This window comes from Papilio xuthus, unplaced genomic scaffold, assembly GCF_000836235.2.
Source record: "Papilio xuthus unplaced genomic scaffold, Pxut_1.1 DF827680.1, whole genome shotgun sequence".
Lineage (NCBI taxonomy): Eukaryota > Metazoa > Arthropoda > Insecta > Lepidoptera > Papilionidae > Papilio > Papilio xuthus.
The window spans coordinates 6,872,442-6,896,615 of record NW_013530969.1 but is presented as its reverse complement, the minus strand read 5'-3'; the positions used below and the strand labels follow the sequence as shown (position 1 = coordinate 6,896,615).

At 33.1% G+C, this 24,174-nt stretch overlaps 1 protein-coding gene across 8 annotated transcripts in view; it reads left to right on the top strand.

Moving 5' to 3' along the window:
- The first annotated feature begins 914 nt into the window (after nt 1-914).
- shakB (Innexin family member shaking B) overlaps nt 915-24,174 on the top strand; it is a 56,029-nt gene continuing 32,769 nt past the window's right edge. For 5 of the 8 annotated variants that reach the window (XM_013311687.1, XM_013311689.1, XM_013311688.1 and 2 more), the window contains exon 1: nt 11,012-11,287. Coding sequence is in view for 2 of the 8 variants with exons in the window: in XM_013311683.1 (XP_013167137.1) it covers nt 958-1,029; nt 3,308-3,444; nt 3,816-3,981 (375 nt within the window). In the remaining 6 variants the exon portion in view is untranslated. Of the gene's footprint in view, nt 1,030-3,307; nt 3,445-3,815; nt 3,982-11,011; nt 11,288-11,381; nt 11,574-24,174 lie in introns of those variants that run through there. The other 3 variants (XM_013311690.1, XM_013311683.1, XM_013311686.1) reach the window with 3 other exon arrangements.

The following is a 24,174-nucleotide window of genomic DNA, read 5'->3' as shown; positions in this document are numbered from 1 at the left end:
ATTTCTTTTTGTTTGTGATAAGTAGTTTGGTTCTGTGGCTTTTTTAAAATGATTTATGTGATGCATGTTTATTCAGTATCAAGAGGATGTTGTGTTAACAGGTTTTTTATGTCTTTTTTTTTTAAACTGGCTTCCGCTTGCAATTTTTGATAATGTGATGTTATTTTGTTTGTTCATTAATTTATTATACATATAATAAACTAAAAAATGTCTCGGGTATTTTTTTAATTTTTAAATCGTAAAATTTATGGGATGCTAATATTTATAATAAAAATGCTATGTGTTTAAAACAAGTACATACATTGTACTTTAAGCACTCTATGGATTTTTTAAAGAATGTCTAATTGTGTATATCTTTAGTTTGTAGCGAGACACCAAAGTTAGCCGATGTGTCCGCTGTCTAACATCCCAAGAATTCTGCCAACTTGCGACACTATATTTTAGTCGTACAGAGACACAAAGTTAAAATATACTATAATAGAATATAATCGACAGGTTGTTGGTGCGATTATTTCCATTCGGTTATTTAAAGTCCTATTTTTTAACTTTACCTCATCTTAGCATCTTTAAGATTTCGTCGTGAGCCACAAGAGGTCGTTGTAGTCTACTTTGAGACTTAAGACTTTCCCAAGGCTACATACCCACTAAGTGGCCAGTCGAATCATGATCAACGATTAGACATAAATAGAGTGGTTTGCAACTGATAGCGATTTCACTTGCTGCATAATTGTACAGACTGACGCACTCAGAGATATTAATTGGCTACTAAGGGAGTGTGGCAGTTAGGCTTGATCTCCTGTTGTTTTTTGTGTTTAACATTGTTGTTGTTGTAGGGAGTCGGGCGTGTCGTGGGGTCGCCGCGGGTGGGGCGCGCGTGGCGGGGCGCGCGGGGCGGGCAGCGCGGGCGTCGCGGGCGCGGGCAGGCGGCGCGAGCGCGGGGGGCAGCCGCGCAGGCCCATGGACATCCTCACCAGCATCTACGCGCTGCTCTCCGGCGGGGTGAGACGCAACCCACCACACCACCAAGATGTAACCATATGCCTCACTACGTAGATAGACTTTGGCAGTGACTGTAGAACGCAAGAACTTTCACACATTTATGGCCAAATCATTTGCTATGTCTTCTATTCATTTTAAATATTCAATTTAAATTATGTCAGCTTTCTATCACGTTTCATAATGAAGCAATATTAGAGATTGAATCTGGCTGTTGAATTCAGTCTAAATGCATATAGCGTAGATGTTTTTGTAGGTTAAACAATCATTAATTTCTCTAAAAATCAGAAATTGACTCTTCTGAATTTTTTCAATTACATGAGACTAGGTTATCAATATGTATATCAGTAGAGTATGCATCAATAATATTACCATAGATGTTCATTAGTTAATTTAGTAATCTCATCTGTAGCCAGTCCGTAAATTACATTCCTAAGACAAAGTTTGTCTTTCTCCTAACTCTAAAATGAATAAAATTAACCAAAAAATATAGTAGTTACAATTCTAATATCTAGCTAGCTTTCTAGTTCATTAAAATCTGCTATTTAAGCAAGATAATATTTTTTTCATTGCACTGTACAAAAAATATTAATTAGTTTAGAAGTCATTGCCGTCGATTTGATTTTGCTTGAAGATTGGTAGCATTGGGAGTAGTGGAACAATTGAATTGGAAAACGAATATTTAATTGTGTTTCTTAACAAATAAAACATCTTATAATTGGTATAAAGGAATTGAAAATCGAGTCTTAAGGTTCACGTCTTGATGTTGTGGTTTAACTTATATTTTGCTTTATATTAAATTACGTTTTTAAGTTATAAGGAAATGTAACGAAACTAAGTACTTAAATTAATTTTTAATCTTTCAAGTTAGTTTTATTTAACACATATAAAAACTTTTTCGATTGTTTTTTTTAATATGTTTCATAGAGAATCCATTAGTTGATTCGTTGTTTGAATATCGAATACTTTTATGCAGATTGTTTTTTAATTTTTGGCAGAATGTCAAAAGCTTTACCATATTTTTTTTGTGAAAAAGTAACATCGAGTGCAAATATTGAACCAATATATAATTGATAAGCGATATGTGATAGAATTATAAAGTAGTTATTTTAATCTAGCTGTCGTCCGCGACTCCGTCCGCGTGCAGATATAAAAAAACTTAATTAGTGTAGCCTATGTGTTCTTTCAGACTTTGTTCTATACGTATGCCAAATTTAATCGACATCCATTCAGCCGTTCTAAAGATATCTTCAAACACCCATCCATCCATCCACATCACATTCATCTAAACATTCGCATTTATAATATTAATAAGTTAAACAAAAAGCAGTTCTTCAAGGCATAAATTCGAAAAAAAAAGAATAAATAGTATCCCATGTCTCCTGGCTCTAAGCTACCTCCTCACCAATTTTCAGGCATATCGGTAAAGCCGTTCTAGAGTTATAAATAGTGTCACTAACATGACTTTCTTTTATATATATAGATAATTCTTTGATGACAAATTATTGCTTATGAATGAACTCTACAAAGTCACCAACATGTGAACTAATCAAAATGAAATATTACGCAGTACTTATTTATACTATTTCATATTTCTTTGATGCTTTTCTAAACAATAGATACATTTCTTGTAATGAATCTCAAAGTATCTTTACGTTCAATAATTCTAAAGTAGACTATTATCTGTGTATTGAAATTCATTGGACCTTAGCGGAATTATTTCCTTAGTAATAAATCTGGTCATTTTTCCCCATTCTACTTCCGCTGTTCTAAGTTATTTACGATCTTTATCTTTGAATGCGAGACGCATGTCCTCATTATTCTCCTATACCCCGCGTTATTATGTGACTTTTGTAAATTATAACTGTTTTAGAATACTGGCCAGTTTGTCTGCCTTAGTTTGAATTAAAACTTACATTTAAAAATAAATCACTGTACAAAGAGCCTATAAACAAAACTCTGCCTAACCCTTTTGAAGACACTATATCGCTGTGTCCCAAGTCGAGTTCATGCCCCACATTTCCTGCAAACTTATGTAAAATAAGGAAAAAATCTTTGAATTTTATTGAATTAATGAGTTTATTGACCCGAATTTTTATGATGTCAATGGTCAGTAATATTTAGCATAGTTATAATAGTATAATATTTCAAAGTTCCTACAGTTACTTTCCATTCGTTTTTTAAAGTAATGTTTAACGCCATCTTTGTTCTATTTAGGGAAACTACGTCAAAAATACTGTGACAGTATTATCTGTCAATTTTAAAAAATATAACAATAAATCCTAGACATTAATGGATTATTGTTTTGCAGCAAGGAGTCAACCCTAAAATTGACTCGGTGGCATTCCGTCTGCATTGCGGAGCGACCACGGCAGCTTTGCTTGCTGCGAGCGCTGCGCTCACCACGCGCCATCTTGTGGGCAACCCTATAGACTGCATACACACTAGGTTTGTATCAACGCGGCTACATTTTGTCGTATTTTTTCAGATGCATCATAGATGGCGCGGTTTTTTATTCTAATTTTTCTACGTTTCACGGAAGTTTTAAAAATATTTTTCTAGACATAAAATTCTTGAAGATTTAGTGATATTACGATTTTACTATTGAATGTAAAGAAAAGTCATATTGAAAAGATGATGTAAATTCGTTTAAAACTTAAGATATAGTCAAATATTTCATAAATACAAAAAAGATCTTCTGTTTCGACTAAGAGGATGGAGTCCACGAGGTGTTATAGATACTAAAACAAGGCATCAAAGCGAGCGACATGCTGCAGATGGCTCACTTAGGCAATAAGTGACCAAAAACGTTTCAACAGAGATATTCCTGAAGACGTGCTGAACACGTACTGCTGGATCCACTCGACGTTCACGGTAGCGGGCGAGGCGGCTGGCGGTGCGTACCCGGGTGTGCGGGGTGCAGGGGCGGCACCGCGCCGCTACGGCAAGTACTACCAGTGGGTCGCCTTCACGTTGTTCTTTCAGGTAAGTTACTTTCTAGATCTTGTTAGTATATAATACTAATATTATTTAAATTGTGTTATGTTAAACTAACATTAGGTGGCAAGATAAGGTAAGTATTTATCTTAGAATAATCATTTAATAGTAAAAAAATCTAAAACCAAAGTATCGAGAGCTTTACTTAAAAATGTTCTTGGTAAGCTTGAAATTTCAGTAGGAAAATGAGCTCTACATGCTACGACGTAGCAGAAAAAGTCTTGTTTTAAGTTACTTTACTTCAATGATGACTAATATTGATCCTTACCTAGAGTAAAGTTGAAAGAGTTACCTGTAGATAAATAATAATGTGGTCAGATCAAAGTTTTAAGCTCTACCACAAAAGTTCTTGCAAAGAAAAAGATCGATTAATTTTACTTGTACGCGTTATTCAGTGCGTTTGTTTGTGTTACACCAATTTATTGGGATCAACAGTGTGAGAAGAATTCTTGCAGAGATTATACTAAGAATCCCTAGTATTTTGTTACTAAAAGTTCAGAAATCGTAAGAGAACTATTTAAGTGAAATAAACGCACAGATTACTCGATTGACCTTTGTCGATTCGACACAAGATTAGTATTTTTGTCGCGCAGCTATTTTATAAAGTTTAGGGAATGATAAGGTAGTGAGTTCTCATATCTCTATAAACTAAAACTATTAAAACAATGGTGTTTTTATGAAACTTTCTTTTAATCACCCAAAACCTTTTTTGTATAAAACCAGTATTGTTTTTTGTATTTATTGATATATAATAAATAATCTTCTATTTAAAACGTAAAAGATCAATCTCTTTATTTAAATACGTATTCGATTACCGTTTATCGTATTTGTTTCCGGAACTAGTTTTATTCTCAAGTTTGTATTAAGTTCCGAACTAGAGTTAAGTGAACTTTTTACTTACAAACTGCACTTTAACTTAATGCAAATACAGATTTCTTTTCAGTTTACTATCCAGATTTCTTTTTTTGTCTTAAACACACTCTTAATATGTGCGATGTATATTTTGTTTCTGTCTCGTTATATATTACTCTTGGGTCACCATTAAAAATTGTGTTATCGAAAATTCAAGAATCGATCCCGAATACACAAAACGTATGCACGGTTCCATAACAAATGAGCCATCGCGGCTAAGTACTCGTTACGCACATACTGTAAAAACAGATGTAGCATAATGTCCGTCCAAATATATATCTTTGTACCAATTAGTAACTTTCAAATGTAACTGGGATGCATTTCAAGGGTTACGCATCATATCTACCTTTATATCTCCGAGCGCCTCTTCCTTATTTTTATCCTACGTGTACTAAATATGTGATTCATATTCCCAGGAGAGTTCCTCGATAATCTTATTTATTCATCATTCTAAGTATTTACAGCAAAAGTTTATTTCAAATGAATTCTATATTTCCGGGAAGAAATGTTTAGTGGAATATTACGAAAACAAATCGTTCAAATATATCTGCTTGGATATAATGGGTACAGATTAAGATAATTTAATTATTATATTTATTGTAATAACTCAATATATGTACTACGATTTAGTAAACATGAATGTAAATTATGGAGCTATAATTACGCACGTAAATGGATTATTTATTTGGCTCTCTAAGACGCGATTTAGTGCTCCTCTTGTTAGGACAAATGTATTAACAATTATTGCTTCTTTTTCCGTTCTCAAAGCATAATAAGACTTTGATCGATTACATGTTTATCAATTTAAATAAAAAAAACTTTTCATTATTAAAATGGTAGCAACATTCACCTACAATCCATTCACATACTCAGGAGTCACCTTCGAGCGCTTGTTATCGCTGCTTACCCCACTCGCCCACTCCGCAGGCGCGGCGCAGGCACGTAGCGTGACGTCAGCACATTGCCCGCCACTCGATGCTACAGTTTTGTAGTTGCATGCCCCTCAATTAACAATACAACCACCTTTTTATAATGTCTATTTTATACTAATTATGTCAGCCATTTTGTGTACAGAAAATAATTTTGTGAAGTCAAATTATCACAGAATCGGAAATTAATTTTTTTCACAATACGTAAGTTACGTTATTTTAACACAACTATGCTTTTTAATAAATAACAAACTTTACTCATTATATTAAATATTTTATACATACATAAAGCAGTAAATAATAATTAAGAAGATTATAATAAGGAGTAGTTGATGGTTGTAAGTGGATTTGGTCAGTATCAAAGCGTGGCTTAGTAATATTAAATCTCTTCAGTATGTTTAATTGAAATTAATTGATGCTAAATCATAATTTGTCTGTTAATTAACATAATTTAACGTCACATTATTTGCTGATGTAGTTAACTAGAGTTGCCAATAATCAAGAACCAGTGGAAACGGACCTTCTTTTGTTTCGTAACATAGCTTTTTGAACCCTAAATATCATGAACTTACTAATTCGTATATAAAATTGATAAAGTGGCATGAGTACGGAGTCAGCAATCACTTAGAGCCGCTAATCGCTGATAATGCGTGTCATCGCGCATCGCAAGTCGCGGTGCTTCATTGGCCTCTCTGTGTAGCACGCTATATAGTGCGTTTATTTACAATTGGCCAGTGAATCAGTTTGAAAGTATGAAGAGACTTAGGTAAAATATCTGTTTCCAGAATCGTCAAATATTGTTCTTATTCTTTTGCCACAACTTTTTTTATTATTTTCAACTTTATTCACCTATGTTCTGTTTTTTTTTTAATAAATTTTAGTTTAATAAAGCCAAATATGACACGACACATAAATTGATTGAGTATTTTTGATGTTACCATATTTAAATGGTTCATAGTAATAATGACGCAATAAAGTCTTATTATGGACAGCGCTACGCCGTAGCGCGTAATCGCCAAAACGTGTTTGTTTATTTACAAAAAAAAGGCTATTAAAGAATTTCAAGAAAGGAAAGAAACTTTCGCAAATAATTTCTATCAAGAGGGAATACCTTATAATATTCCCTCGGGATATAAATATAACGACGTAGGATGATTTTGAACGCTTTCCTGGATTTTATCAGGCGTAATCAGAACACTTAAAAAGCTATAAAAATAGTCTTAAACTACAGGATTTTATTGCCTTGTATTTTGGCTCGATGATAAAATTTAATGGATTAAGGGAAAACTATAAGGGCTTTATTATACACCTTAAACAGTAGCTTTCTTAATAAATTTAATAATTAAAAAAAGTAAATTTTCGTTGACCAATTATCACTAGACGTACTATACCAATCTCAGCGAAAGTAATAAAGGGTTAAAGTATTGCCAAGTCATTGGTTTTCTCTCAACTATCATTCGATAATCCACTCACCTGCCTTTCATTGGAATCGGAAACAAATGAGCTTCTGAGTAATAAGCAATTATTTTAACAATACTCAGTTTAAGGTTGATATCTTTTATTTTTATATTAAACTAGTTGTCGCGCGCGACTCCGTCTGCGTCGATTTATAAAAAAAAAACTTAATTAGTATAGCGTATGTGTTCTTTCAGACTATGTTCTATACGTATGCCAAATTTAATCGAGATCTATTCAGCCGTTCTAGAGATATCTTCAAACACCCATCCATTCATCCACATCACATCCATCTAAACAAGTAAAATAAATAGCAGCTCTTCAAGGCATAAATACGAAAAAATAATAATAAATAGTATCCTATGTCAGTCTCCTGCCTCTAAGCTACCTCCTCACCAATTATCAGTTATATCGGTAAAGCCGTTCATGAGTTATAAATAGTGTAACTAACACGACTTTCTTTTATATATTTTATTAGCTTGTATGAAAGAAGAGAACATTCCTATTCTCTCCATAGTTGAATAAGAAACAAAAGTGGATCAAAGTTCAAATATTTCTTCTTAAACAAGAGACATCTATATTTCTCCTGTGGCATTGATTCTTTTATGAATTTAAATTATAATTATAATATAAAAACTTATAGAAAAACCTGTGTATAACTGCAGCAGTATTGCAGATTTCAATTAATTACCGGCTCCCGGTTGCGGGCGCGTTCTGTGCCGATTTAACGAGTATCTAATATTTGGTGCGATTTGTGTGCAATTTCACTCACCAACTGTTTGACTAATTTATTATTTATAATATGCTTTAAATTCATTATTGCTCATTAAGATATAAATGGGGATGGTTCGATAATTAAATCTAAATTTATAATAGACATTTATTTTTTATTTTTTAGTGAATTATGAATTACTAGCTATTCCCCTGGACTCCGTATGCGCGGAATTTAAAAGCTTATAGTATTATAGTAGCCTATGTGTTCTTCCAGACTGTGTTCTACGTCTATGCCAAATTTCAGAGAGATCCGTGCAGCCGTTCTGGAGATACCTACTAACAAACATCCATCCATCTTAACATTCGCATTTGTAATATTAGTAAGATTGCCTGGCTACTGCTAGGATCATAATTTTCTTGGATATCTTTTAAATAGATCCTAAATGGAAATTTGTTTCCAAAAACTGATTTTATTAATATAATAATGTAATTAGTTCACAATAATTTCTATGTAGTGTTGCGGGTGTTGGCGCCAAATCCTAAATCGTGGTTTATTGTCCGGCGGGCAGGCGGGCAGGCGGGCAGCCGGCGCGGCTGCGACTGCTGTACAAAATTACACCTTTTTGCTATATTCTATCACACAATTTGTGGTCATTTAGACACATCTATATATCTATACTAATATTATAAATAGAAAAAGAATTGATTGTTTGTTTGTTTTCATTGAATATGCTCTGAGAGTACTGAACTGATTACAATATTCTTTCTCTGTTAGAAAACTACATTATCTACTAGATTTTTTATATCAGCACAAGTCGACGACAATTGCTTGTAAAATAAATCAATATCTTGAACAATTTCTTCAGTTAATTAGGAAAAGTAAAATTCAAAAAACTAACACGTTCATGTTTGCTCAGTTTAATTATGTGGTTGTACTGTAAATGAGAAATTTAGTTGATGATCTACAATTTAATATAAAAACTGAAAAGATCAGTCTAAAAATTACCTCAAGCATCCGTGATTTAACAGATGCAGTTTAAGAGCCGCTATTTACCGTATCATTATTACAGATTCATTATTTTCAGCTGGTTTACAGTTATTTTAGTGTACGGTGGCATGCCGGCCGAGTGTGTCATACCGGATCCTTGTGAATCTTAACTATGTTAATATTCGCGTTGGCGCGGACGTTAGTATGATTTTAATTTATTGTTAACGCGCACGTGGTGACAAGGTTTCCGACCGGTGTCATAAGGCATAGATATTTGTATGAAATACATAGTTTAGTTCTAACTAAACAATTTTCATCATCATCAACCTGCCCTTATCCTCATTGAGGGTCGACACAGTACTATCTCTATCATCCGTCATATCTGAATCTACCCCCATCCTACGCATATCCTCTTTCACACAGTCATTCCATACTTTTTTTGGTCTTACTCTACCTTTGTAGCCATCCACATTGAATCTCATTACTTTTTAAACTAAACAAATTTATTCGATTAAAGTATATAATAAAATGTTTTTTTTTAATCTTAACATACGATTATATTTTGTATACATAAAGATATTTTAGTGAATTATAATTTTTAACTGTGTGATTTTTTGAATGTTTCCTGTATACTTATATTTTATACTAGTGTCCGCAATCGAGCAGAAAAAGGGCATCCAGAGATAATTTTTTCTGTTGACACTAGCTTCTGAATCACAGAATATAAATTCGACGCGCTTCAGTTTATGAGTTGTGCCAAATCAATAGAAGCATTAACAATCTCTAGGTGCGCGTCTTTACTGCATACACCTGGACAAATCTGTAGAGTCTCAAACTATTCTCGTAGAACTCTTACAAATTGGAATGATTTCTATTAAATCCTGATTCCTACATTTCTTCTTCAACTTATGGAACTCTCAACTTAATTACAGAGGACCTCGATTAGTCTACTTTGAGAATCGTTGCTACAGTCTGAGAAGGTTATTCTTGTATCAACTAAATTACCAGTCATAAGGACGTGTTTAACCACATTTTAAAGTTTTCTTCATATTGCTTTATTTCACGTTAAAAGTGTACTTAAAACAAAAACAATTACTCATATAATGAAACCTCGTTCCCGATTCACAGTCGACACGGAAGAAATGTGAGTGAGAATTTCAAGAAATCAGAGTTTCTTGAGTATTTGATATTCTTAGTAATACAATAGTCTTAGACAAATTCTGACGACACATTTATGTAAACTATTCAAGATACAACTGAAATATGAATATTATTATTAGTATGCTCAGCTAACATTTTTCATTCTGAGAAAATTAAAAAAAGATCAAAACATAAAACATTGTACCAATAAATCCCGTATGACATCTTCTGCTCCGGCCGTGCGCTGTCCGATGCTGATGTACAATGGCATGTTTTGACAGCGCATGGCGGTGATTTAAATCAGCGCTTATGAGCTTTTAGTTATAATAAACAAAGTCTAAAAACCATCAAATTTTATTAGCCGTACATCATTGAACAACATAAATATGTCAAAATCGACATTTATCGCCGCAATTCATGATTATGATATTACGGAATGTGTTGTTTCAATAAATAAAATCGATATATCCCGCTCGAATATCAAAGTCGATTCATTAGATAATCGTAACGGTGAACATGTGTATTGTTGTTGGAGGGGCTCCAGCGTAAGTTACGAGCAACGCCGCCGCCGCCGTCGACCTCCTTACACAACTTACGCCAGTGTAAACGGCAGCCTTACCGGCCGACGTAACCGACGACAGATTTAAATCGATTTTAATTATCTCTATTGTAGGGCATAAACATAGGAACGCGTTTCATCAGTCGCGCTGCGCCGGCAACTTCACATGTTATGATGTTAATGTAGGTAGGACGCGTGGACGCGAGCCGCGAACCAACTTAAGTTTATAAATAGAATGCACATCGCTTCTGTGTTTAACGCAAGAAGCTTTCGGAGCGGGGCCGGCGGCGGCCAGTCGACGCGATCGCTCCCGCGCGCCGCTCGCGCTCTCGCGCCAATTCGCGCGACTCCCGCCCAAATTGACAACTACTTAAAAATCGAACGCGATCTATCTTTTTAGTTCTTTTTTCGAATTTGAAACTTTTTAAATCGCGCGTTAGTAGTGGCGTCGCGGAGGACTTGCTAATTAAAAATTTTGAAAACGAAACGTGTTCATTTGCATTTTTGCAAAAATTAATTTTTAAGTATAAAAATTTCTTTGAAAGCATGTGAATAGATTTCGACGACACGTCAACCCGGATCATCGTTCAACATCAGGTGGGATTAAAGAGAAACGGTGAACTAATTAAAGCTGAGAACGGTTTTGATTTGTCCCGCCAAAATTGACGAGTTATAATGTCTAGCTTTTCAGTGAACAAATATATAAGGCAAAAGCATCGAGTATAATTCGGCCACATGAGAAGTCGACTCGCTTGACAAATAACTGGTGAATTTAAACAAAAGGCGATTTGGGAACGTGTTAAACGTTTCTGCCACTAATCACGGCGCGTAACCGTGTTTCAAAAATAAAACGCCGCCGATTCGAAACCGGAGCATCTCGAAGGTTAATGAGAAAATAAAAAACATGCATTAAATTAGTGTCGGAGCGGTCACAGGCAAGCGCGCATACAGCGGCGGAGCCTGGCTAAACAATGTAACAAGTTTTATATACCCTGAAAGTCGATTGAATTTAGCACAGTTTTATATAGGCCGGGTATTGTAGTTTGTAACATGTTTGTGTTCATTAGAGGCACACAAACACAAGCAGCAGCGGCCCACCATACAATTACCGCGCTCAGTTTGCTAAAGTAATTAATAAGAACATATTCTTGTTGCGTTCATTACAAGGTAAGCAGAGTACACACTTATACGTTTTGATACTTTACATATCAAGAAATGACACCGAGTATTTCACAGATAATGAAAAGTTAACTTTGTCAATTATTGTTTAGTTACGAGATATAAAACTTATTAAGACTAACTTCTAAAATCCCTGCGACAAGAGCTTTCTTTAATTCTGCTAGAATTTCTATTTGTGCATTTATTTTCCTATATAGTATTTTGTCTTGTTAATATTTTGAAATAGAAAACAAGAAGATACTGAAAATATTGTAACAATAAAAATTACGGAGATGTCATAGTCCAAGCAAGAGGTTATTTTCTCGCGTCTCAGAACTACCAAACTTTCATCAAAATTTAAGGGGGAAAAATATAAATTGATTTTTAATATAGAGGATAATGTATAGTTCGATTTATCTAGGATGTATGAGTTTATTGTATGAGACGGCAGCACAGGCCTGTACGACGGGGTTTGGACAATGTTGACCCACATCCGACCGACTTGCCCGCTCTAACACAATGTACAGAAGCGAACACTAACTATTCTTTTCACCTTAGTTCTATTAAAAAAAATTAAGATTACGTTAAACAAGTAATAATCGAATTTCTTAAGCTGTGTTTCCACTGTGACACATCCGTACCAAAAAACTAAGACAATATGTTTAACGCAGAGTTATGTCATATGAAAGAAATACTTTAGAAGTAATATTGCAAATGTTTTATAGATAAATTCAAATAGATATATTAAAATATCATGTTAAGAAATTAAATCAGACATAAAGCTATAAAATGTTTAATAATATTTATGTATATTTTTAACACCCTTTGATGTACGTTTTGTTAAATAAAACATAATTATTTAGAGCGCTATAATAAAATCAAACGTTGCTGAGATATGAAAAACTAGACACGGACTCGTTTTATTATCTTAACACTCGTCGAAATAATGTTTATAACTCTATCCGCAATTTATATCCACAATATTTGTTAGTTCGCTATAAAATTTGCCCCTGCCGTGTCTGATACTTTGTAGCATTACATAAATTACTTTTTTTTCAAATGAAAAAACTGGATTCAATCGATCGTTATTATTATAATTTTATTTGATTTATTTGCCTATTTATAGCATTTTCTTAAACGTGAATATAAAAACTTTCTAAACTGTATACTCTGTATAATCATTCTGACGAATAACCTATTAATATGTAACATGCTGATTAATCAATTTTCGAACGAAGTTAAAAGGACAAAATGGCCGCCTTTTGCTTTTCGCGCGCTTTTCTACGTCACTTGGTAATGATGGCGGGTTGCCTGGTCATTGGTCATTTTGGTTGGGTTTGTTGACATCGAATGCTCATTAAATCATACATAAAAAGAAATAGGCTGATAAATTGCAATGTTTACAAAAATAGTTAGATCTACTCGGATAGAGGGAGCTGCCTCGGCAGCTGGCGCAGACGGGGCCACGGACGAGAGCGAAAGCGTGCCCGTGGTCCCGTCCCGATGCGTTGAAGGAACTGCTTTATGGTTTTTCCCGCCATTTCCTCAAAGATTAAACGATGTAGATAGGACCGAATCAAACATAGACGATCACAAACGCATTGACTAATAGTAAAATCGAGTGAATTTTCCTTATTTTTCTACCAAACTTCAAATGAACTTGATGTATAATTGTTTCCTATCAAGCCTTGACATTTGCTAGATAACCAGGGTTACAGAATTACTACTAGAATAGAGAAAAGTAGTTAAGGTAAAGGAAGGAAACTTGCAGTTATCTTGTGCAACGGCCGAAGCGGTGCGACCTTGTACAACTCTAAATAAAACTTTTTTTTTTATAAATTCTGTGTCGCTACTACATTCTCTTACGATGTCACAATGATGCAACAAAGACTGCATACCTCCATTCATCATTTCACGGAGGTTATACGGTAGACGAAGATTTGCTTTTGTTTGAATGCACTTTGACCTTACTTCGGACACACATTGCAACTCTTACCCGAATTTATTTCTTTACAGCTTTAGACCTCTCACTAATATAAATGCGAATGTTTGCATGGACGTATGTATGTTTGAAAATATCTTCAGAACGGCTGCATTGATCTCGCTGGAATTTGGCATAGATGTAGAACATAACCTGTAAGAACACATAGACTACTAATTAACTTTTAATTCAGCAAGGACGCAGTCGCAGGCGACAGCTAGTTAATAAATAAAACTACGTCACAATCGTATGGTCACAGATTGAAACGTCGCACCTAAAATAACCTATAATTCACGCTAATATTACCCAAATTGATTACCGATGGCCACATGCTATAATCATAATATTTTGCAAATGCCATTAAAGTTGATACAGCTGCGAAAATTTTAATTCAAATATCACATCATTTCGATTGAATCATTTCTTTTAATTAGTTATTGTTATCGAAATTATAGAGCTACTAGCTTTTGCCTGCGACTCCGAGAGCACGGAATTAAAAAGAAACTTTATAAGCTATTCCGGAGGCACTTTCCAACCTCCATACACGAAAATTTTCGAATTTTATAATATTGGTAAGATAATTCTTGTGATTAGCGAATAGTGCAGATTATGTCAGAGAAAATTACAATTAAAATTGGAACTGTCAGCTTTATTTCATAAAAAAAATAAATAATTGCAAAATACAATTCGATATTTTTAAAGCGATCGATGGTGCATTAGCTCTTAGCCTCGGAGATCTATAAAAAAAAATTAAAATTAAAATTGTGGTTGATGTCTCAAAAATGTAACAGCGCCATCTATTTTGTAAAATATACAACTATCAAGAAATCATCACTTCAGTGTAATTTTCTTTTTCAAGACGTTGGTATATCCAAATAGAAGAATACCAAGTTGTTATACATCTATGTTATTATTTTGTTATTGCAGAATATATGGCACGTAGCCATTGTGATTTTCCACATCAATAAATAAAAGCGCATCGTAATCGGATTAGTATTGATGCAATTTGCTTTCCATATCCTATATTAAATAGTTATGTCTGCATTTTGTTATTTTTAATAATATTTTATGATTTAAATTTAAATTGGTATCGATTTTTCTGATCTACTTTATGTTCATGACGGATAAAGTCTGTTACTATTTAAAGCATTTTTTATTTGACCTTCTTATATTTATTAATTTGCGATTTTTTATATTTTTAATATTTCGAATTTATTGTTAAATATTCATTTTTAATAAAAAAAATGTTTGAATATTATTACGTTCGTTAATTTTATATTTTTTTGTTGTGAAATAGTGCATTGTCCTAAAAGCGGACCGGATATGGGTAAAATATTATGACAATTCATTGTGACATCCGGCGTTACGACTTTTTCATTGTTCGGAAACGAATTTTGAATTCCGAATCCGCCGATAATTCATTAAAAACGTTTTTAACAATTTTTTTCTTAACAATTTAATTTCATGAAACTTTTATTGTAACTGCAATGAATTTAAATGTATGTACATTAAAAAAATTAAAATAAATAATGTCAAATCTACCAACGTTTTAGATTTTAGAAAGAGGCTAAGAAATGTGAAATCTTACTTTTTACTATACTAATATTTATAAATGCGAATGTTTGGATGGATGGATGGATGTTAGTTTGAAGGTATCTCCAGAACGGCTGCATCGCACAAAAATATGGCATGAATGTAGAAGACATTCTGGAGGACACGTAGGCTACTATTTAAACTTCTTTCTTATACACTAACGACTAAAACGGATCAAAGATGTCAGGTAAGTTTCGATCACAAAACATCAAAAACGTTTTTTCGTAAGAACTATTTTCCTTGCATCTCCAAACGAGCAAATTCGGCACGTTCACATGTTGTAGGGCGTACATCGTTTGATTTACGTGTTTTCAATCGCATCTCAAACGGCAGTCGCGCGCCTATTTTTACTGCGCGCACCGACTCCATCGCCTGACTTATTCCTGGCTTAAACTAGGGATGGGACAAAGATTTAATAAACGTAACTAGGTAGAACCGACGAAACGACACAACGTCTAGTGAGATCCTATAGATCAGAGATTCCAAACCTTTCTTCCTGTAGGCTTCCTGATGCTACATATATTCTTCAGCTTGTAATAAACCTATATTATTTCCCGCCATCGTTACTAGATCTTTTTCAGATGATTCAAAAAGTGACTTATCTGACACCACTCACTCTCCCCACAATTTTTCTAAATTTTAAAAGCTAAAATTTGTGTTATATCTGTAAAGGTGGCAGCCCTAGCTTAAAGCCGGCTTGATACGAAACATCTGGTAAAATCAATTACGGATCTATAAAAGGATCTTAATTTCTAATTTTGTTTTGTTGACGGACAATACGTTTTATGTATTTGAATCTTTACTCAACTGTGGCTGCAACAATTACTTACTATGGATATACGTTACTTGTCTTGCTGCAAAAATTTAGAAGTATCGCATCAAATCTTATCGTTATTTTCTACAAAAACATATTTTTTATCTCAGTATTTTACGAATAGAATAAGAGGGATGGTGGTATGTTTTTGTATGTCGTCTAACAGTGGGAACTCATTATTATATTATAAATACTGGTTTTATAGAACTCTATGCGCTTTATAATGAAAATTATTAGCAAATGATCGAAACCTGGTCATTACTGTAGCTTTTTCTATATTAGATATTCAAGCCAAAAATATGGCCGTATATCTTAAAATATTCGAGCGTAAAATTCTCGGCTGCACTAAGTGATTATTGGTCAGCGTTAAGAGTCGTAACTTTTAACTACGATTTATGTAAACGGAAACAATTTTTTTCAATATATATTTCTTAAAGTGGCCATTGAAAGATAAATTTAAGGATTACATACTATTTTAAAAAGATAATTAAAAAGATATGGAATTAGTAATTAATTTCTATTTATTTTTCCTCCATATTTACATTCGTTTAATTGAAATTATAGAAATCACATTTCCTTATGAGTTAAATAACACGTACTATATTTTAACGTATTAAAAACTTGTTAAATAATTCAGTATTTTTAGTCTGTGCACTAGTATGTAGATATGTAAGGCTTATAGACTGTTCTATTTGAGGCGCAGAATCAATTATGTTAAAGCCCAACGACTTCACAAGCTAAAGCTACGATTGTTTTCAAACTTTTCTAATTTTATATTGAATCCTATTGGCATTTCAATATTTGTTCAAGCGATGTAAGTTTAAAATTAAATAGACTACTTTATAAACTGGCTGTTAATAGAAAAATAAATGTCGTTTTACTAGTAATTGTATATTTTTAGTGTTTCCGTTTATATGTCGGGGTCAAGAGTATACCTCTATTAGAATTTATAAAATAACAGCACAAGTCATAATACTTACTAATATTATAAGTGCGAATGTTTAGATGATTGGATGTTTGTTTGAAGGTATCTCTGAAACGACTGAACGGATCTCGCTGAAATTTGTCACAGATGTAGAACATAATCTGGAAGAACACGTAGGCTACTTATAAGGTTTATTCCGCGCCTACGTAGTCGCGGGCGACAGCTAGTTAAATAATAAATGACGTAAGAATATAATAAAATTTTTGTGTCCTCTGATTTTAAAATATCATTTTAAACTTAAACTTTTGTCCATTAATTATTACATCTCTTAATGTCATCTTATAATACCGTATCACCGATCGGAAAATATTAATAATCAGTACAAAAAAGAAGAAACAAATGAAACATCTTAATGGTAATAAAAGCCCTTGACACGACCTCTATAAATTTGCATAGAAAGCGGTAGATTGTCTAACGTCGAACAGAGATTAAGAGATTAAGAATAGTTTTCAACGATATAGTCTATTAATAAAGCGACTTCGGTAGCTGCGTGGGTTACAACAAAGTTTTAAATCCGCTGTCCATTGTACGGCGCTTGTTTATGTTGAGACTTGGGTAGTATTAACGCGGCTATGTACGTCGAAATGACGCTTATAAATATTTCCTAACACATATCAACAACTATGTATTGTTAATCTTATAATATAAATCTGGATATTCTTGTATACGGAAAAATATGAAGTTTTAATTCTTAGCGCGTTAAAGAACAACAATGAAATTATTAATGCACACTGCTTCAGTATTTAAATCGTTATTAAAATTGGTTTTAATATAGATTTCACACACAGATAACACTTTAGCGACTATCAAATGACCCTTAGTATGGCACTAATGTTCACCGCTAGATAGTAACACTTATTGTTTAAAGGAACACTTAAGCTATAGTTTTTTTTTTCGAAGTATTTTGGAAATCTAACAAGTTCGATATATGAATATCGCACCGGAGGTAATTCAATATTTTCGTTCCCGCCATTTCTACGGATCGCAACGGACGGACGAATTTATGATTTCTTTTATAGTTTACTTTGTTTTATTGTTTGTTGTAATAAAGTGCAGAATGCGAGCACAGATAAATCCCGCCGGACCTTTGTCTATGGAAGATCGAAATATGTTCAAATACTTTCACGCCAACTTAATCAAAACGAGGTGGTTAGTCAGTTTGACCAGTGTGATTATTTTCTACTACTAATAATGAACAAAAAAAATATTATTTGCTAGTCATTTATTTCTTCATATTAGTGTCTGACATTTTTTAACATCTTACTAATAATATAAATGCGAATGTTAAGATGGATGGATTTTTGTTTGAAAGTATCTCCAGAACGGCTATATGAATCTCGCCGAAATTTGGCACATATGTAGAACTTAGTCTGGAAGAGCACATATGCTAATTGAGTTTTCATTTTTAATACCGAACGGACAGAGTCGCGGGCGACAACTAGTAAGATTCTCTGTATTTAAACCAACCTTGGTTATCTAAACATGTTTCATGCTCCAATATTTCAAATAAAATTGCTAGTAATAAATGTATTAATAACTTTAACAATTTCTATTTTAAGCTAATATTTATCGTAACATTTCGACTTAGTGACTAGAAAACAATAAAACTTCTTTTACTGTCTATGGTGAACGTCAGTCGCTATGGTATTCCGACCATAGACATTCCGTCATACTTTAATGTTTATATAGAGAAGCGACTTATCTAAATGCGGTTATTCTACTTATAGCCCTATAAAAATATGCACAGATTAAAATGCAAACATTGTAATTTGACAAATGACTGTTGGGCTATTGTTTTGTAAAATCACGAGTACAAGAGACTGTTCCAATAATTAATCGATGGATATTGCTGGCATCCAGAGATCATAAATACAACAGGGTTATTGCAATTAAGATATTTAAGTTACAATCTATTTTGTTATTCCACTGAAGCGACGGCGAACTGCCGCGACTAGTCGCTAAAGTGAAATAGATGCTTAAAAGCTTAGAGGTTAATGAAAACCACTCATTACTATATATCTGGCCTATTTATTACTAATATTTGGATTATAAATAATATTAATTCTTTCTTAGTAGATTTAGTTAAACAATTTCCGTTGGTCTCAGACCAAAATATCTAAACCATATCGTCATCCCTGTCATTATCTTTGACAAAACAGAGATGACAATATGTCTCAGAAACTTACGATTTAACTATACCATGAAAAACTTCCTTAGGTTTCTTTTGAGTGTTATTATTTTCATGACAAACGGTTGTATTCTGCTGAAATCGAGGAGTTTGCGCCTTCCTTTGTTTACACTTCTTAACCCCGATATGCAAAATTGGTAACCTTAGCGGGCAAGCAGGCGGGTCGCACAGTTGACCTAATTAGTCGCGATACGTGGCTATAGATTTATAATTTTTTACCATCAACACAATACAAAAGGCAACAAACTAAAATTAATATTAAAACTTATAATATTAACAATTTTTGTTCACTTCCAAAACCTAAAAATACAGATTATTTTTGTCTTTTTTTCAATGCATCAAAAATATATTAAATTCCTGACTCCTTTTTTTTAATTAACTTATAATATAATTTTGTTGAATGTCATTTAATCGTTTTCTATATTCATATCGTAAACTAATATAAATAAATAAATAAAACTTCTTTATTGCCATCACACAAATATATCAAATCACACAGTAATTACAAATATATAATATATATGTATGACGACAAAGGGCTGCAGGCTCAGCGTGTACCGCTTGGCATGGCTATGCGGAGCTGGTTATCAGCCTGTCCCGGTAGGCCACGTTACGGTCGTTCAGAGTTGCCCATCAGCCCGTTTAATATGTAAACTAAAACAAAACACTCGCGTTTATGGTAGTATCCCACGAAAGTCGGAATCTAATATTAAAAATACGAAAGTTCAGATGAATGAATGTTTGTAAGAAGGTATCTCCAGAACGGCTCAACGGATCTTGATGAAATTTGACATACATATAGAACATAGCCTGGAAAAATACATAGACTATTAAGTTATTTTTTTTTAATTTATCGCGTACGAAGTCGTGCTAGTAATATAATAAATATCGTTTAATCTTGATTCAATCCATGGCCTTGAGGCGTATCCATACCCACTTGTATAGTGCCCTTCAATTTTCAAGTATAAAAATATCAGAGTGATGTTATCTTTAGTTAAATGTTAAGTGATTCCTACATTACTTAAGTTTTTAATCTAGCCCATTCATCTATCGATACTAAGTTACTCACTACTTAAGTTATAGATGAATTAAGCCGGAAGTTTCCTTTAGATCGTTAAGTTTTTTCAAGTTGAATTAAAAGGATTTTGAAACTGAATACTTAAGTATTTTGTTATTTGGTTACTAACAATCTTTTATTTAGTTTTTTTGCTCGCTACTTCGTCTGCGAAGGATTAAAAAAACTATTAATAATCTAACTCTATGTTACTTATGTAGCTTTCTAATGGCAATAGGATTTTTGAATCCAGTCCAGTAGCTTTAAAATTTATTCGTTTTATAGGAACATACAAATCTCTCCTCTTTATATTATTTTATTATAGATTTTTCCAAACATCAAAGTTATTATTGAAGTTGCTACAGATAATTTTTGTTATAGAATTTACAGACACATATATAATTAAATTTATATAGTGTTTATGTAAACATGGTGGATAGTAAATAATGTGTTAATAATGTATTACAGTATGACAATTGGGCAGCACTCCAAGCACAACTTCAAGCAGCTGCCTTTCACTTAAATCAGACACATCCAGTCACTTCTCAACTTAATGTATGCGACGACTTAAAGCACTTTATTCTATGCTCAGAGTTCGCTTTTTCAAATTTATTACGTTAAGTTTTAAGCTTAATTTAGCTACTGTCTGTCTGTTTGTCGTCCGCGACTCCGTCTGCACGGAATTAAAAAAAAAACTTAATTAGTAGTCTATGTGTTCTTCCAGGCTATGTTTTACATTTATGCCTTACAGCGAGATCCATGCAGCCGTTCTGGAGATACCTTCGAGAACAAATATCTATATGTCCAAACATTCGCATTTATAATATTAGTAAGATATAAAAGAAAGTGTTTAGTCTTGTCTTTGAATTGCAGCTTGTTTAGCTCTTTGATATATTTTTGTACTCAATCGAGTATTAGAATATAGTAGAGGTATAAATTAAAAACTGTTACAAGATAAACATTGTTTTTTTTAGAAAAAAAATAACAAGAATCTTTAAATTAGCATTGGATAAAAAGTGACGGAAACGAATACTTGAGCAAACTCTTGTAACTTCCTAAGGTAGGATAAGTTGATCTTCAATCGTTTTAACTTAGTGCAAAAAAATTACACACAGTAAAAAGAGCAATGTAAAATAAAAATATAAATTAAAATATTTCCATTCGCTGTTATAAAAAAAACAATTATTTTTGAGCAACTGATATCTAGTGGACGGTCCACTCTTCCAATGCCCACAAAAGACCACCCTTGTCAACCTCCGATTTAGTCATCAGCATAAGCCGTATTTCTAGTAGAAAATGCACCAAGACTATCATTCTATACGGACTTATTAGTTCTCCTATAAGCAATCTGTCCACTATAATAATCGCTTCTAAGACATTATTAAGCATCATCTATCCGGCCATTTCTTACGGCGTAGTATATTTATTTGTATAGGACAATGACCAACATAATTTAAACATTTCTCTTTTATCATCATCAACATGCGTCACAAATTAACTTTAAAAAGTGAAACGCACAATTTGTGGTTGTATCTTTGGGCACGTTCTGTGGTCGTCCGTCTCGAGAGCTCTCCGTGTTATCGACCTTCGGATCTGCTCGACCTATCGCCCACTAAGGGGCCTCCGACACCCCCAAGCTCCCTCGACTTGCTTAGACTCAGGCGTTTAAGCTTGCGCGCCAATTTTAATGATAAAGGTCACGTTAGCATCACTTTGTTTTGCAAGTTAAATTTAAATATTTGTGAAGAAAAAAATAAAAACTGAATAAGGTATTGATTTTGAATCTAATAGTTTCATTTTTCTCAAGAGTATAACGGAACGCTACTTTAGAATTGAATGTATTTCGAAATAGGATCTGATTTTGTGATCGCTTTTGTATAAAAATATTTTTATATAAAATGAATAAAATTTAATCACATTTACAATAGTTGAATATAATAAAATGATGTAGGACAATTGCGTTTGGCGATTTATTGTAAAACAATTGACATCTAAAAAAAAATAATATTGTATATTTTAGTTCTACGTTAATTTTATTTTAATTTTAATTGTTTTTAATTCTTTAACATTAACATTTTCTAGGTTTATAAGAAGCCAGTTATTAAAAACCTATCCACTAATGTTTGCAAGACTTATTACAACACCTTAGTATTAACTAAAGTCTAGGTACTAGGACTAGGACTTCTAGGATGTATCCCTCAGCTGTACCAGACGTCTTTTTAAAAGGTCCACCGGCGTTAATTAATTGTCTTCGAGCGAGACTACTCCGCTCCTATTGACCCAGTTGTGGCGCCAACAATTCTTGTAAGAGACATTCTTTTTTCGCAATATTATACTATAAAAGATATAAAGAAAACTTCTAGATTTAGCAGCAATTTAATCACATAATACTAGATATGATCTCTGTAAACACAAGGTGCAAAAATTGTGCAGCACCTATACTTAAAACATCCGGCGAAGAATACGGATCGAATGACATGTCACACGTTAAAATTTAAAAATCAGTGAAGTCATTTTTGCACTGAACTGGCTATAAGACGTGGTATTTTGTGCCTATTTGATTTTCGCCATTTTGGCGCTGATGGTAACGGTTTTTAGCGCTGGTGTGAATTCGAACTAATAATATAGATAGTTAACTGTCACGTAACGTCAACAGGTACGTATAAATCGGAACGAAATAAAAGCTGTCCTTTCTAAGCAGTCACCTATCCATTTATAGAGATTAGTGCGTTTATGTCATAAGAGTTGTAATATGTCGGACAAAAGATGAAACCAAACTATTAATATTTTAAGTTAATTGCAGAAAAAAACATCTTAAAGTAAATATTTTCTGCAGTCAGTATTTATTTAAGCGTGTTATTCGCATCCATTACGATGCAAGTAAATAATTCGATCAGGCATAAATTTATGAATGCGAATGCGTAAACATTTCGCGCGCGAATTATACAAGTCGACTTAAATTATGTATATTGTTTCCGCGTACCGAGGAAACGCCGCTCAGACATCTGCTAACACTAAGTGTAGATGCCATTTAAATTCTAGGTTAACTAAAGAAATACTAAAGGCATATTTTAACTATTTTTACGTACAGTACGACCTTGACTTAATTTCGCGTAGTGAAGTTAAATGCTTCGACTAATTTTCATATTTTCGTCTAATTTTCTGAATTATAATAACAGCTTAAATTAAAAATCTTTATAATATTTACATCGAAATGTTATGTTAAATTAACCTATAATTAGCACAGAAATTAATCGTTCGTCATTTACTGTGGGTGTCTAAGACCGAAATCTACGTTTATAACGTATAGCTATATCGTTTTTGTCAAAGATAATGAGAGGGATAACTAAATGTTTTGTACAGAGATTATGATCTCAGAAATCAACGGTTACTGTACCAATTGTAATTATCTTTATATTAATACGTGAAGCAAAAACATCACATCCCTTTAGGAACTTACGGTAACGGTAAAAAATATTTGACATGGTTAAAATTAACATGGAATAGACACTTCTAGTATACTTATAAAGCCATTTCATCAATCATAAATAATTTTAATTTTTGAAGTCGAATGCTGAGAGACAATTTTGGTGTATTCATTCCAAAGTGTAATTTTGTTACCAAATGAACATATTTTTCTTTATTTTTTTTGGTGACGCACGTCTACGTCCAGTTTAATTACAATACAATCTATTAATGTTCTAAATTAAT